The sequence below is a fragment of the Mytilus galloprovincialis genome, chromosome 9 (genome assembly GCF_965363235.1).
Source record: "Mytilus galloprovincialis chromosome 9, xbMytGall1.hap1.1, whole genome shotgun sequence".
In the NCBI taxonomy this organism is placed as follows: domain Eukaryota; kingdom Metazoa; phylum Mollusca; class Bivalvia; order Mytilida; family Mytilidae; genus Mytilus; species Mytilus galloprovincialis.
The window spans coordinates 13636681-13652818 of record NC_134846.1 but is presented as its reverse complement, the minus strand read 5'-3'; the positions used below and the strand labels follow the sequence as shown (position 1 = coordinate 13652818).

General features: G+C 32.9%; 1 protein-coding gene and 1 long non-coding RNA gene across 2 annotated transcripts in view; one reads left to right on the top strand and one right to left on the bottom strand.

The window, feature by feature from the left end:
* The first annotated feature begins 387 nt into the window (after positions 1-387).
* LOC143046642 (uncharacterized) lies at positions 388-2538 on the top strand. The gene is made up of 3 exons (XR_012969201.1): positions 388-522; positions 1217-1435; positions 2282-2538. It is a non-coding gene; the product is annotated as an uncharacterized LOC143046642 (long non-coding RNA).
* Positions 2539-6193: 3655 nt separating this feature from the next.
* Positions 6194-16138, bottom strand: part of LOC143046489 (uncharacterized) — a 31173-nt gene continuing 21228 nt past the window's right edge. Inside the window, exons 6-9 of the mRNA XM_076219646.1 lie at positions 9765-13530; positions 8876-9032; positions 8329-8426; positions 6194-7622 (exon numbers count right to left, since the gene is read on the bottom strand). Coding sequence (XP_076075761.1) covers positions 7424-7622; positions 8329-8426; positions 8876-9032; positions 9765-13530 — 4220 coding nt within the window. The 3' untranslated portion in view covers positions 6194-7423. The remainder of the gene's footprint in view (positions 7623-8328; positions 8427-8875; positions 9033-9764; positions 13531-16138) is intronic.

The window sequence follows — 16138 nt, the reverse complement described above, 5'->3', positions numbered from 1 at the left end:
CGTCTGATGTGTTTCTTCAAAAAGAACCGATTCCACCACCAAGTATCTCATGCATAACATAAATTTTGAGTTTGAAAAGTACATATATCTTTTTGTTTGCTCAAGGGCCATTATTTTTATTTTCACAATGCAGAATTATTTACATAGCGAACAATATTTCACAATAAAAAAAATTATACATGATAAATCGTCGATTACGAAGCTTGAAACAGATGGTTGCATATTTACAGTTGATTTATAAACATGATGCATGACACTATCAGAAATACCCTTTGAAATTTATTCTGTCTCGACAATTTTATGAATATTCTGTCAAAATTTAGTATTTTTTTAAATTTTTTTCAAAATCTAATAGAATTTTTATGAGCCATGATAAAAGAGAATGAGGATACCTTCTCATACTCTATTAAGGCATTTACACTTGCAAAATGTTGACGTTGTTAGTTTTTATGATAGTCGGAGCTATAGTTTTGAAAGCGGATGATGAGCCCTGCGACAATAAAAGATGCGACCCGGATATTTGTAAGTTGTAATAATTAATTGCCACATTCAAATTTAAAAGGTAAAATTGTTAAACTAAGTATATCTTTTTATATTACTGTTCCAATAAAAGATGATTATGTGCAGGCACTGTCATTATATTTGCTTGAAGCTGAATTTTCGATTTGCCTCTTTGCAAAATATTTTGTAGAACTTTTTATGTCGTAGATTCGGTTTCAAATAGCTACATTCTTAAATATCGTAAATGCATATCAGTAGATATATAAATTCCTATTTGGATTTCTAGGCAAGGCTTTAATACTTACAAATGAATGATAATGTATGTGACTTGATATGAGAAAGTATTTTTATTTTAGAATGCTCGTCCTAATATCACATTAAACAAGTACATGCATATTCAGATTTCTAAGACAATAGAATATAGTATTTAAATTCTTGATTGCCACCGGATGGCAATTGATTTCTGATTTGTTTTGTTAGATTGCTGTCTTGTTGACATTTGTCCTTCAGCCAATATTTTATATAATAGTTGTCCTACATTAACAGAGAAATCGATAGTCGTTTATATATTTTTACATCTGTTGTTAAAATAAAGGTTGGAAACGCATGCTGGTCTTTTTTGACCACCTATGTTCCTTAACACATGGGCCTTAAAGTATAAGGTCCACGTTTACATGTTTATAATGGTGAACAAATATATTTGTTTATTTTTTAGTACTAAAGGAATGCCGAAATGATCCAACCCTTTTACTTCCACACCCTGGTGAATGTCAGGTTTACTACGACTGTTCTGTGCTCTATGAGAATGTTCCAAGATATTTTGAGCAGCATTTAGAGGAATGCCGTTACCCTCTTCTGTTTTCAACGAAATCTCTGAAGTGTGAACAACCTGAAGATGTCGACTGTGGAGAACGCAGGGAATACAAAGACAGATGTAAATATTTTTGTCAATTATCGAAAAATGAAAGAAAAAGTTCACAAAAAATGTGTGATTCTAATTCGAATAATAATTAATCAATGAATCAAATATGATTAAACTAAAATTTATCACAGATCACAACCCTTTTTATGACCTTTTTTTATTTCATCTTAAGAATTTTAAATTATCAATTATTTATATAAAAAAATATCAATTATAAAGACAGATTAAATCATATCTTTCGAGAAAAAACTCATCAAAGATACCAGGGTAATAATTTGGAAAGCCAGTCGACCCCCCCCCCCCCCCTATTTCATGTATTTCTTGTACATTGTAGTGACATTAATATAAACAGTTACATCCGCTGATAATTGATACTGTGACAGTTTCTATGTATCTATCATTTTGACCACACACGGGTTCATAATCTGCACATAGTTTAATAAGGCTTTTATTAGGATTATAATCATTCTGTAACTGTAGTTCGATCGTTTGAGTTGTGTAATAAATATTAGTATTTACTTGGATTCTACTTTATATATATGTAGCATAAGATGCCACATACATCTAATCATTAAGTCTTAGCAGTGCCGTTCTTTTAAAGAAAACAGTTTGAATTTAATTCGAATACGAAGTTGAAGAACATTTATCAAAATTTAAAAAATTGAACACCTGCAAATTTTAAACATTTTTAAAAAGTGATTATCATATCTGAAACAATTACCAAACAAATGTTCCAAACATCATTTAGAGCGATATTGGTTCATTTTCCCCAACTATCAAATTCATATAATGAATTCTATTCATATATTATAATTTGAAATTATAGTTTATCCCTTTAATTTCTCACTTTAATTGCAGGTGATTACCGAAGAGAACAGTGTGGAACTTCACATTGTTACTGTCAACTTAGATATCCTAGCTGCATCGGAAAGACTGATGGTTTGAATAGCTTCCCCTACAGACCAAATACGCCATACTATATCATTTGTGAAAACCAACGTCTTAAGAGTGCTGGTTTATGTGGGAAGGATTCAGTTACGGGAAAACAAATGTTCTTCATAAAAAATGGATGCTTTTGAAAAATAAATTTTGATATTTTTGTCATTGTACTCTGTATATAGTCAATATTTATTCACAGATGACGTATTGAAATGGTACATCAAAAAACATTAACATATTCACATGAATATAAATAGATAACAATGCGCATGACCAATACTATACAATATATTATACCTCAAATTACGAAGTACATGTAAGTGATGACAAATTGAATGTAATATACCACCCACTTAGTACTTCCGTTTTACTCTGCTACTGCAATGATTTGATATTTCTTCTGCCGGGAACTTTATGTTGATGAAAGTACCTTTGAGTAATTTCCAGATCTGTGCTTAGGAATTTTGTTTACTTGTTACCAATCTTATAAAAATAAGAAGATGTGGTATGATTACCATGCAACGAGACAACTCTCCACAAGAGACCAAATGACACAATTCTCTTCTTAGAAAGATTTGGTTAGGTTTGGAACTTCATCATGATGAGTTGTACTGTGTTTCAATTTTTATACCTGCTGTTAATTTTTTTGTTAACGAAACTTTGGTTTTGTATTAGGCACACAATGTATTGAATTCTCTGTTACATATCACTAGTATATAGCTTCTGTATTATGAAGTGATTTTTAAAATATTTGGATCGGAACGTCATCATGTACTAGTAATATTCCAATATAATTTTTCCTTTTATTTGTCAGCGATTTTCATTCTCTGGCAGTCATTTTCAAAATTTGTATTAAAATTTGTATTAATCCATACCAAATGAGAATTAATTTTATTGTATGTGAATAGGTTATTGCAAGTGGTGCACAGCGTTTTCGTATTTTTGCTCTTCCGATTTAGTTTATTTATGCAAAAGACGTATTTAAAGTTGGAAATGCGTAATCGGTGGGAGTAATTGTTATTATATCATATTACCACCTTGACAGTGAACTACTCAAACTTATATGTTTTGACAAGAAGGTAAGAATGATCTTTAAATAGAGATCATGTGTAAAATAAAATTAACGGTACCAATGTTCTTGCACCAGATGTGCATTTCGACAATACATGTCTTTTCAGTGATGCTCGTGGCCAAAATATTTGAAATTCAAAGCTTATTAAAAGATGAAGAGCTATAATCCAAAAGGTCCAAAAAGTATAGCCAAATCCGTGAAAGGAATCAGGCTTCTATATTATGAAGTGATTTTTAGAATATTTGGATCGGAACGTCATCATGTACTAGTAATATTTCAAACTATATCAGTAAGACTGAACATTGTATGATGATTTAACAACAAAAAGCTAAAGATACCAAGGGGATCTTGTATGAACTTTTTGTGATCGAAAGTAAAATGTAAAAGAGATAATATGGTTGAGGTCTTCACAAACTTGTAAAACCACCACTAAATCCCTGGTTGTCTGGAACTTTGTCAATGGTTATTTTATGTTATTTTGATGTCTTAGTAATTTAAGGAGTTGAGTGATGAGGTGACGGATGTTTGAAAATTTTGCTTTCATAATTATAAAGTATTTTCATTTTACCTCCATGCTTCTACGAACTCGATATGATTCAAAACACGTCTTATTGTACAAGACACTTGTCTATTGTTAAAGACTAGATGTTGACTTCGAAATTTATTTTTACTGATACATTTTTGTTTGCTGCTACGATCATTGGTGCATTACCCACATCTTATGTTATTCCTATATGTTTATTTTTCCAAACGCCATCCGTTTAAAGGCCGCAAAATAATAGAATAAAGCTCTCTTTAAAGTAAGAGATATCTTCAAGTTGTAATATCTTTTTTGAATTTTTGGACTTAAATTATTAAACAAAGGGAAAATTTTCATTTTATTTCATGTTCCAAATCAGATTCACAATATGGCTAAAAATGTGCGCTGTGTTAGTTGATAGTATGTTCCATTTTCTGCTTACCCTTCCGGAGAACCTGAGATCACCCCTAGTTTTTTAGTGGGGTTCGTGTTGTTTATTCTTTAGTTTTCTATGTTGTGTCGTGTGTGCTGTTGTTTGTTTGTCTTTTTCATTTTTAGCCATGGCGTTGTCAGTTTGTTTTAAATTTATGAGTTTGGCTGTCCCTTTGGTATTTTTCGTCCCTCTTTCATAATTGAGACTTTCCTTTAACTCGATTTTTTATTTTGATATTTTTCGATTTGTTTTTCGATATCAATGGCACTTTTTTTTTTAGATAAACCACCATCGATATAAGGGAAATAGGAGACAGTTGACTTTAAAATATGTCATACTTTAATTGCTACGAATCGAGAAGAGTTGTCAATAAAACCATTGACTATCAAAGATTTGCTATCACACCAAAGCTTAAACTAATTAGGGAGGGATAAATCCTACTTTGTAAAGGATCACTCTGATTCGAACAAAAAATTCTCTGAAACTGATATTATCAAGATGCTTGATTTCTTGATTGACAACATATTTGTTACGTTCGGAGGAAGTGTTTTTCAACAGACTGTCGGCATTCCAATTGTAACAAACTGTGCCAATCTACTTGTCGACTTGTTTCTTTATAATTATGAGGCTGACTTCATGCAGGAACTTCTTAGGAAGAAAAATAAGAAGTTAGCAATATCCTTTAACTCTTCTTTTCGCTATATAGATGATGTTCTTTCACTAAATAATTCAAAATTTGGTGACTATGTGGAACGTATCTATCCAATCGAGCTAGAGATAAAGGATACTACAGATACAGTTAAGTCGGCCTCATATCTTGACTAAAATCTAGAAATTGACAATGAGGGTCGGTTGAAAACAAAACTTTAAGACACAAGAGATGATTTCAGCTTTCCAATTGTGAACTTTCCATTTCTAAGTAGTAACATTACAGCAGCACCTGCATACGGGGTATATATCTCCCAATTGAAACGATATTCCCGTACTTGCATTTCCTATCATGATTTTCTTGATAGAGGGTTGCTGCTCACAAGGAAGCTATTAAACCAAGAGTTCCAAATGGTGAAGTTGAAATCATCCCTTCGTAAATTTTACGGACGCCATCACGAGTTGGTTGACCGTTATTGAATAACCGTTTCACAAATGATATCGGATATGTTCCTTACGTCGTAACTACAATCCCCTTCTCTTTCATGGGTGTGACCTACCGGGTTAGACTGTTTGCGGGATTTGATATCACATAAGCAACACGACGGGTGCCACATGTGGAGCAGGATCTGCTAACCCTTCCGGAGCACCTGAGATCACCCCTAGTTTTTTTGGTGGGGTTCGTGTTGTTTATTCTTTAGTTTTCTATGTTGTGTCGTGTGTGCTGTTGTTTGTTTGTCTTTTTCATTTTTAGCCATGGCGTTGTCAGTTTGTTTTAGATTTATGAGTTTGACTGTCCCTTTGGTATATTTCGTCCCTCTTTTAGCATGAAATATCAACACAATATTATCATTGCACACAAAAAAGTCCTTTCAGATTGTTTTTTTTTATTTGTGTTTGCTTGCTAGGTTCCATCTTTATGTGTTTTTTTTTTATTTGTAATTGTTAGCATATTTAACATAACCAACTCGGTGAAAACCAAATTGTGTTGCATTGTTTTATCTCAATTTAGTGAAAAGAAAACAGAAACAAATAAAAATGTATAACACCACGAAAAAAAAATCTTTGTTTGCCCATAAAAAAAAAGACGGACGGACATGCAGGTTGTGAAAAAAAATAGTAATTTGCGCCACTGACGCTATTTTTATGAAAACAAAATTTAACATAATACAATTTATTAAGATTAAGAAATAGCATACAAACATAACATACAAAAATAACAATTATTATTATTACCAAAAACATATTACTAACAACCAATCTATCGAGTATATAGAAACACGTACAGTTTTTCTAAAGTGTTTTCATGAAATGCAAAAAGGAGCACTTTTTCTTCATGAAAATAACTTGAAATAGCTGCAATTCTTTTCTAAACTTTATGAAAATAAAACTACAAATAAAACTGCGGGTGTTTGCTCGTAAAATAATTAACCAATATAATTTTATGAAGATTAAGTAATAGCATACATATATAACGTAAAAAATAAACAACTTTTATCATAATCATCATAAAAGGTGCATCAGAAGTCTTTTCTTGTTTATACCTTCATACGAATCACTAAAAGCCAACATATTGAAGTAAAATCCAGTCTGAGGTAGACTTTTCATGAGAAAGATCTTATAGAATATTTATTTGTGTTACGTTGCTATAGTACAATAATGACGTTTATAAGATAGAATACTATGTGTTGAGGTTTTGGTTTCAGTTGTTTTAATCATATTTCTGATTATCTTTCTTGATTTTTGCTTCATCAGAAACAACCATAGACTAAATTTGAACTTTTGAAAAAGTCTTTAAAAAGGGTCAATTTTACCTGAGAAGCAATGCCATCAGCTAGATTTTATCGAATCACAACATTTATACTAAAATTAATGTATCATCGATAAAAATAGAAGGTGTAAAGAATCTCAAAAGTATTCATGTATCAAATCATTCTTTGTAAAAGTTCTATTATCTTCAAACTTGATACTTTATAAATAATTTATATATTTATCTAAAGTCGCATAATTGAAAGTAGAAGGGCCATTTAATATCCTAAAACTGATTGATTGTAAGTGAATAATAGTTTGAAAATAAAGAAAATAAAATGATGGCAAGTGTAATGTATATAATGTACTAGTAATGTACAAAAGACAGATTTCACAAATACTGACTTTTTCTTATGTTTCTTGTTTACACGTCTTCTATGTTTGCTAACTCGTCAGGATTTTACGTTATGCTATAAAGTTTGAACATGAAGTACACCCTTCTTTTGTGAGTGAAAACTTTCAAAATGATAAGAAGTTTTCATGCTATAATCTTACCATTTTCAGCGATAATGTATAACATTCAACATTACATGATGAGTATTTTTTGTTACGTTGCTATAGTACAGTTACAATGAAATACTACATGTTGATACTTTTATTTCTGTCTTTAATCCCGTTCTTCGTATTTGTTTTTGAATCATATTGCTGATTAACAAATGTAGCTTCTGTGGCGTCTTCATCATCATATCCAAAATTGTCCATATCGACGTCATCTTTATATTTCTGTGACCCTTCTTCTTCACCATAACGAGCAACTTTATTTCTACTTGCTTTGTTTCTGTAAGACATAAATTTATTAATGATTACCTTAAAAATATAGAAAGGGTCGGTATAATTGTATGGGACAATGACCGAACAACACTCAAACGCTATTTGTGCTACAAAAATGATGTATTGCACTTACTTTTCGTTCTTATGATGATAGATGACTTCGTAACATCCAGCAACAAATTAAACTAATATAAAGGACGAGAACATGTTCATACTTTTTGAGTAATTACCATACTTCATACTTGGTTGATATATATTTAAGTTTTTCATAATCATTTGTAATTCTCACAATTTCTTTGTGATATGCATGTAAAATTTAAATAATGATTTGTTATACTTACAGTTTCTTTGTAATATATATACTAGTATGTAAGTTTTTCATTGTAATATAATATAATTGTCCTATATTACAGTTAAGCTTTACATCGATTTGTAGAACTCGCTTGTGTTTCATTAGTATATTTCAATAATGATTTGTTGTAATCACTATGAAATAATAAGCATCTTTAATGATTTATTAAGGAGCCAGCTGAGTACCACCTCCGGGTACAGGATTTTCTCTCTGCGTTTTAAGACCCATTAGCGGCCGTCGGCTGTTGTCTGCTCTTTGGTTGGGTTGTTGTCTTTTAGACGTATTCCCCATTTTTTCAATTTTATTTGATGATATAATTTTATCTATTAAGTAAGCTTTTATTGTGATCATTAGTACTCACCGTTTCTTTGTGATATATAAGTAAGCTGTAATAATGACCACCACTGCTAGTGCTGCAATAACTATTCCTGCAATCATACCACCATGGCTGTTGGAGTTCTGTTTTATAATGAGACAAAAATTACAGTTACAGGTTGAATTGCGAATGCTGTCTAATAATATGCAGTATGTATCAGAATGGAAGTAATAAAATAAGACAAACAGACAAATAATAGTGCACAAGATACAACATAAAAAAATTAAGACAAGGCAACACTAACCCCACCAAAAACTAGGGGGAGGGTGATCTCAGGTGCTCCGGAATCGTAAGCAGATCCTGCTCTACGTGTGACTCCAGTCGTGTTACTCATGTAATTACAAACCCTTAATAAAAAGAAGTGGAAATGATAAGGTGACATTCAAAACTCACAGGTATCAGAAAGACTAACAATGCCTGGCAAATACGATGCAAAGACTTACAAAACCACACATCAAAAATACAAAACTAAATATTGATCTTAGAATAAAAGTAAAGATTTTTTTATAACTTAACTATTATTATTACTTACCTTATCTGTGGTTTTTATTGGTCGTTTTTTAACTTCGCCATTATATTGTTTCAAATGAAGAGCTGCTGTCGCCTGATTGAAATACTTCTGTACCACTTTATTACTAAGTTCTTTTCCGTTCTTTTTGACAGTGTATGTAACTTTGGTAACCAACTCACTGAAAAATTACATTTTTCATCTAATATTTCAACTTGAAGCATAAAATATGCCTACCGCAAATATATTGTGTTATTCTTGGGAATTGATAATGTACAATAAAAACGCAAACTGGATTTCCTTTCTGCTTTCATTATGTATGATTATGATCGAATTTGAGATATAAATACTTGATAAGATTTATAAATTAACTGTTTACAAAACATTGAATTTTTGAAATACTTAGGCTTTTCTACCTCAGGAATAAACTACGTTAGCTGTATTTGGCAAACTTGTAGAAATGTTTGGTCCTCAATGCTCTTCAACTTCGTACTTTATTTGGCCTTTTTACCATTTTTTTATTCGAGTTTCAATGATGAGTCTTTTGTAGATGAAACGCGCGTGTGACGTAAATAAAAATATCAATCCTGGTATCTATGATGAGATTATTTGCTTTATTCATTTGTTATCGGAAAAAATTGTGCAAATGCTAAAATAAGGATTTTGCGTAATCTGGGTCTCATGGGTCAAATAGTTTTCCACATTATGAGATAAATTCATACTGCTAAATATGGTACTAGTATTTAAAGGACAGAACAATTTAGCCCAAATAAAGTTATGGTGTTCAACAAACAACAAATATGGTCGGGTTGTTTTCTCTTTGACGTATTCCCCATTTCCATTTTCAATTTTATTGTAACACATTTGATTTTATTAGACATTTTATACCAATATAGGAGTTATCAAAACTTACCCGTCCTCTCCTAATACTATTTCAGTTGACGTTGTGATTGCTATGTCGGCACCTGGATCATTCAAAGATTGCTCAATCAAGTCTTTCATTGTAGCTGTGATGTTTTTCACAGATATTGTGACGTCACCTTTGATAAGATATGCACCAGGCTTTGGTACTGAATGAATGGGTGTTGATGATGCAGTAGGTTTAAAAGTCGTTTTTATTTTTATTGCGTTCTGAGTGGTACTTCCAAAAGTTTCGTTTTTTTTAGTTGTCATTAATGTTGTAAGTTTTGTTGTTGTTGGTGGGACCGTGACTTTTGTTGCCATAGTGGTAAGTAGCGTACTTATCGACAGAGGTGATTCCTTCGTTTGTTGTTGAATAGTTGTGGAATTCATTGTTGTTGGTAAAGATGCATTTTTCGTCGTAATCATAGATGAGGCTTTCTTCGTTGTTTGTGAGGTAGTACTTTGTAGTGTTGTTTGTTGGGTAAAAGATATCGTAGTCGTAAACGGAATAGTAGAATTCGTAGTTGTAGACAGAGTAGTATGTTTCATTGTTGTAGACGAAGTAAAAGGTTTCACTTTTGTAGACGGAGTAGAATGTTTAGTTGTTGTAGACGGATAAGTAGATTTCATTATTGTAGTCGGAGTAGTAGGTTTCACTTTTGTAGACGAAGTAGAATGTCTAGTTGTTGTAGACGGAGTAGTAGATTTCGGTGTTGTAGACGGAGTAGTAGATTTCGTTGTTGTAGACGGAGTAGTAGTTTTCGTTGTCGTAGACGGAGTAGTAGATTTCGGTGTTGTAGACGGAGTAGTAGATTTCGTTGTTGTAGACGGAGTAGTAGTTTTCGTTGTCGTAGACGGAGTAGTAGTTTTCATTGTTGTAGATGGAGAAGAAGGTTTCACTGTTGTAGACGGAGTAGTTGATTTCGTTGTCGTAGACGGAGTAGTAGTTTTCATTGTTGTAGATGGAGAAGAAGGTTTCACTGTTGTAGACGGAGTAGTTGATTTCGTTGTCGTAGACGGAGTAGTAGTTTTCATTGTTGTAGATGGAGAAGAAGGTTTCACTGTTGTAGACGGGGTAGTGGATTTCGTAGTTGTAGACGGAGTAGTAGATTTCCTTGTTGTAGGCGGAGTAGTAGATTTTATTGTTGTAGACAGAGTAGTAGATTTTGTTGTTGTAGACAGCGTAGTTGTTTTCGTTGTTGTAGACGGAGAAGTAGATTTCGTTGTTATAAATGGAGTGGTAAGATTTGTTGTAGACGGTGCCAATGTAGTTATCAAAATATCACAGTTCTTTCCCATGTATCCACTTTGACATGAACATTGATAATCATTTGTTCTGTCCTTACAACTGCTATTGTGTTTACAAGGATTCGATGCGCATTCATTGATATTAGTTTCACATAACCGCCCAGTAAATCCTATCTGACATGTACATGAATAACCATTGATTTCATCCTTGCATGTTCCATTATGACATGGATTACTTTTACATTCGTTAATGTTTATTTCGCATTGAACACCAGTGTAACCTTGGTTACAATCACAACGAAATGAATTTTCTAAATTTTTACAGACACCATTGTTACAAGGGTTACTAATACACTCATCTATGTCAGTTTTACAGTTTACACCTGAGTAACCAGGACTGCATAAACACTGATAGCTATTGACAAAATCAACACAGTTACCATGATCGCAAGGGCTACTTTGGCATTCATCAACATTTGTTTCACAATTTCTTCCAGTGTAACCAGGAACACATAAACATGAATATCCGTTAACTTGATCAGTGCATGTTCCATTATGGCAGGGATTACTACTACATTCATTAATATTGTGTTCGCAATATTTTCCGCTATAACCATACTGACAGGTACAGGTATACCCATTTACTTGGTCTACACATGTACCATGTTTGCACGAAATATCTTTACAATCGTCAATATTAATTTCACAATCGTTACCAGTGAATCCTTTCACGCAAGAACAGGTATATTTGTTAACTCCATCTTGACACGTGCCAGAGTTCTTACACGGGTTTGAAGAACAATTGTCAACATTTGTTTCACAGTTTCGACCGGTGAAGCCAGCTAAGCAGGAACAGGTATATTTGTTAATTCCATCTTGACACGTGCCAGAGTTCTTACACGGGTTTGGAGAACAATTATCAACATTTATTTCACAGTTTCGACCGGTGAAGCCAGCTAAGCAGGAACAGGTATATTTGTTAACTCCATCTTGACACGTGCCAGAGTTCTTACACGGGTTTGGAGAACAATTATCAACATTTATTTCACAGTTTCGACCGGTGAAGCCAGCTAAGCATGAACAGGTATAATTGTTAACACCATCTCGACACGTGCCAGAGTTCTCACACAGGTTTGGAGAACAATTGTTGATATTTGTTTCACAGTTCCGACCAGTGTAGCCAGCTAAGCAGGAACAGGTATAATTGTTAACACCATCTGTACAATTTCCAGAGTTTATGCATGGATAAGAGGAACATTCGTTGATATTAGTGGAACAATTTTTATCAGTATATCCAGGTTTACATGTACATGAGTAGTCATTAGTGTGATCATGACAAATAGCATGATGCTGGCATGGATTCAGCTTACAGTCATCAATGTTTGTTGTACATGTACTCCCTGTAAATCCAGTTGGACATATACATGCATATTTGCCTATATGATCTATACAGGTTCCTTTATTATGACATGGATTTGATTCACATTCATTAATATCTGTCGCGCATTGCTTTCCAATAAAACCTTTTAAGCATGTGCATGAATAGTCATGTACACCATCAATACAAGTGGCTCCATTTTTACACGGTTGGGGTGTACAATCGTCAATGTTAACAGAACATGTTCTACCTGTATAACCTGCATTACAAGTGCAGTTATATCCATTTGCAAGATCATGGCATAATCCATTTTTACAAGGATTCGATTGACATTCATTTATATTATGTTCACACATTTTACCAGTATAACCTGGTTTGCAGGAACAGGTATAACTATTTACACCATCTTTACAAGTTCCAGAGTTTTTGCATGGATTGGAGGAACATTCTTTGATATTTGTAGAACAATTTTTATCAGTATATCCAGGTTTACACGTGCATGAATAATCATCAATATGATCACGACAAGTCGCTTGATGTTTGCATGGATTAGGATTGCAATCGTCGATGTTATTTTGGCAGTTTGTCCCGTTAAAACCAGGGGGACACACACATTTGTAACCGTTTATAAGATCTGTACATGCAGCGCCGTTTTGACATGGATGTGATCCACATTTGTTGATATTATGTGTGCAGTTTGATCCGCTGAAACCCGAGGGACAAGCACATTTGTACGAGTTTATCTGATCAATACATGTTGACCCATGATGACATGGATTAGACAAACATTCATCTATGTCGTGTTCACAATTTTTTCCACTGTATCCTGCATTACAAGTACATGTAAAACCATTTACCAAATCATTGCATTTTTCATGATTTGTACACGGATTCTGTGCGCACTCATCAATATCGTTTTCACACCGAGTACCATTGAATCCGGCCGGACATGCACATCTGAATTTATTTACTAAATCAGTACACTTTCCTGTATGACAAGGGTTAGGTGCACAATCATCGATATTAGTAGAACAGTTTTTACCTGTGAATCCTGCTAAACAGTGACATTCATATCCATTCTGCTTTCCTGAACAAGTCCCATTTTTGCAAGGATTTGGTGAACAGTTGTCACAATTCCTTCCTGTAAATCCTAAGGAAAAATCATAATGTGAACACATATTATAAGGGATTTAATATCTAACGATGTAAGCCAAGAGTAAAAATACGAAAAGGCAGATTTACTTACTGCTGAGAAATCGGAAGGAATGTACTTAATGGACGAACCTAACACACATTTAATTTACTGTATCGTGTACACAGCTACCTCGTCCTCTTAGCCTCAACTGTGAAGCTAACGGATGCAACCAATCACCCATTTCTCCTTACAAGGGGCATTCCGACCATATGAAATCAATACCCCTTTTTTATGGGACTCGTGTCTATAGTTTTCTTTGTGGTTTTTTGGGACAGTGTTTTGTTCCATTGACTTTTCTATCTCTATTTGTACATGTTAAGTTCATATCTCCCTAGAGCTTGTGTTGAATATGTGACTTATGCCGAATCAAATACCCTTTTCTTTTCTTATCTTATCTTATTTTTAAAAAATGCGATTGTATAACTTAATTCAATGTATATCATCCTGAAAAAGACAACTCAGAGTCAATTGTGATTAACATACATTTATGTATTATCGTTAAATTACAAAATTAGATATAAGATGTGGTATGAGTGCCAATGAGACAAATATCCATACAAGTCACAATTTGTAAAAGTAAACATTATAGGTAAAAGGACGGCCTTCAACACGGAGCCTTGGCTCACTTTGAACAGCATGCTATAAAGGACCCAATCAATGGCTTCTTTAAAACCATTCAAACTGGAAAACCAACGGTCTAACCTGTATAAAAAAAAAAAACAAGAAACACTTATGAACCCGATCAACAAACGATAACCACTAAACATAAGATTCGAACGATTTAATAGGTCCCTACCTTCAACCTTACCTATAACATCACATCATAGAAAGTGAACATATACTGAATGTTAAATTTGATCTATGACACAATGTAAATACAAAATCAATAAAATAAGGGATGAGACGTTAATCGATATCAGAAAGACAACCATAACCTTGGACAACATGTCGCTAAATAAAATAATGTACACAGGTAAATTAATATATATTTTTGTTGTAAGGTATACAATAATGAAATACAGAAGCATTTTTAACAAAATAAATAATTTTGTTGTTCATAGTACGAGAACAGAAGTGACAATTTATAGTCAAACCAAACACTTTTCAAAGCTGGTAATTATTAAAAATAGAAAGACGAGAATTAAAACTAAATAAGGGTACATTAAATGACAAAAAAAGCCAAAAACAATTAATAATATAAAAATCATGCATCAGATACTAAAATCAACTTCAACACCTCCCATGGATTTAGTTTTTTTTTACATCATGGATAGTCAAAGAAGACTTGACTTGTGCAATGTCAAGGGCAAAAGTATCGACAGGCAGTAGGATAGGTAGAAGTTAACCTTTTATAAAATAAGTATAATGTAATGCAAAGATAGAAAAATCTCTATATTGAAAATGAACGTGGATGTGTATTTATACATCCCAAAAAAAAAATCCTCGTTTGAAAATAATACAGATTTAGTTATATTTTAATTTGCTGATGACATCTGTGATAATATTAACTATATTCAAATTACAACATTGGTAAGCTTTACAAATAAGTTTGTTCAAAGGTTCGATGAGTTTACACGGATCACAAAGTAATTTCCGCGCTTTTAGTACAATGTTACCCTTATAAGCCTTATACAAAATGCTAAGTACCTACTCAAGTATAAAACAAACTAAATTCCAGTATCAACAAAAACATTAAGGCATAGCTGAAAACAGTCACTGGTGTTAATATCTAATTTGAGACAGGCACAAACTTTCCATTTGTCATCACAAATATATCAACCGTTCTATAATATCAGACGATTTATATCATTTGTGGTATTAATAACCAAGATTTTACGATTGTTCTGGAGTATGTGACTTTAATATGATCAATAGATTTGTGTTTCTTATTTCTATGAAGAGCTTTTGAACATTCTATGTGTTACCGTTCAGTATTTTAATGTAAAGCAATGATTTTTAAGTTTGTTTTTATGTTGTACTAACAGTCCGTTACAACACTGTCCAAGCTTAAGGCGAGGGTTGGCGCCTTTAAACTCTTTTTAACCCCGTTCAATTCTGTAACGTCCCTGTCCCGAGTCAGGAGCCTGAAATTCGGAAGTTATCGATTGTTGCTGCATTTCAAATTTGTTTTTCGTTCGTAATTTGGAACATTAACCAAGCCATTAGTTTTCTCGTTTGAATTGATTATTTGTCATTTCGGGGCCTTTAATAGAAGTAAGAGGTTTTGCTCATTGTTGTAGGCCGTACGGTGACAGTTAGTTGTTAGCTTCGATGTCATTGGTCTCCTATAGAGAGTTGTCTCATTGTCAATCATACATTTCCATATTTTTTAATAGAAAAGTGATATGATTACAAATAAACAAAATAAATATCTAAAGAAAAATTAACGGCATCATGTATGACAAAACAGTAAACCTAAAACAAATATAACAGATTGCAGCCAGAGACAATCACTGAAAAACAGGCTCCTGACTTTTTTGTGACGCTTAGTGCTCAACCCTTTCCCTTACCATTGCTTATTGGTGTAATAGCACAACAAATTGAAGTTATCAGTTGAACTCAT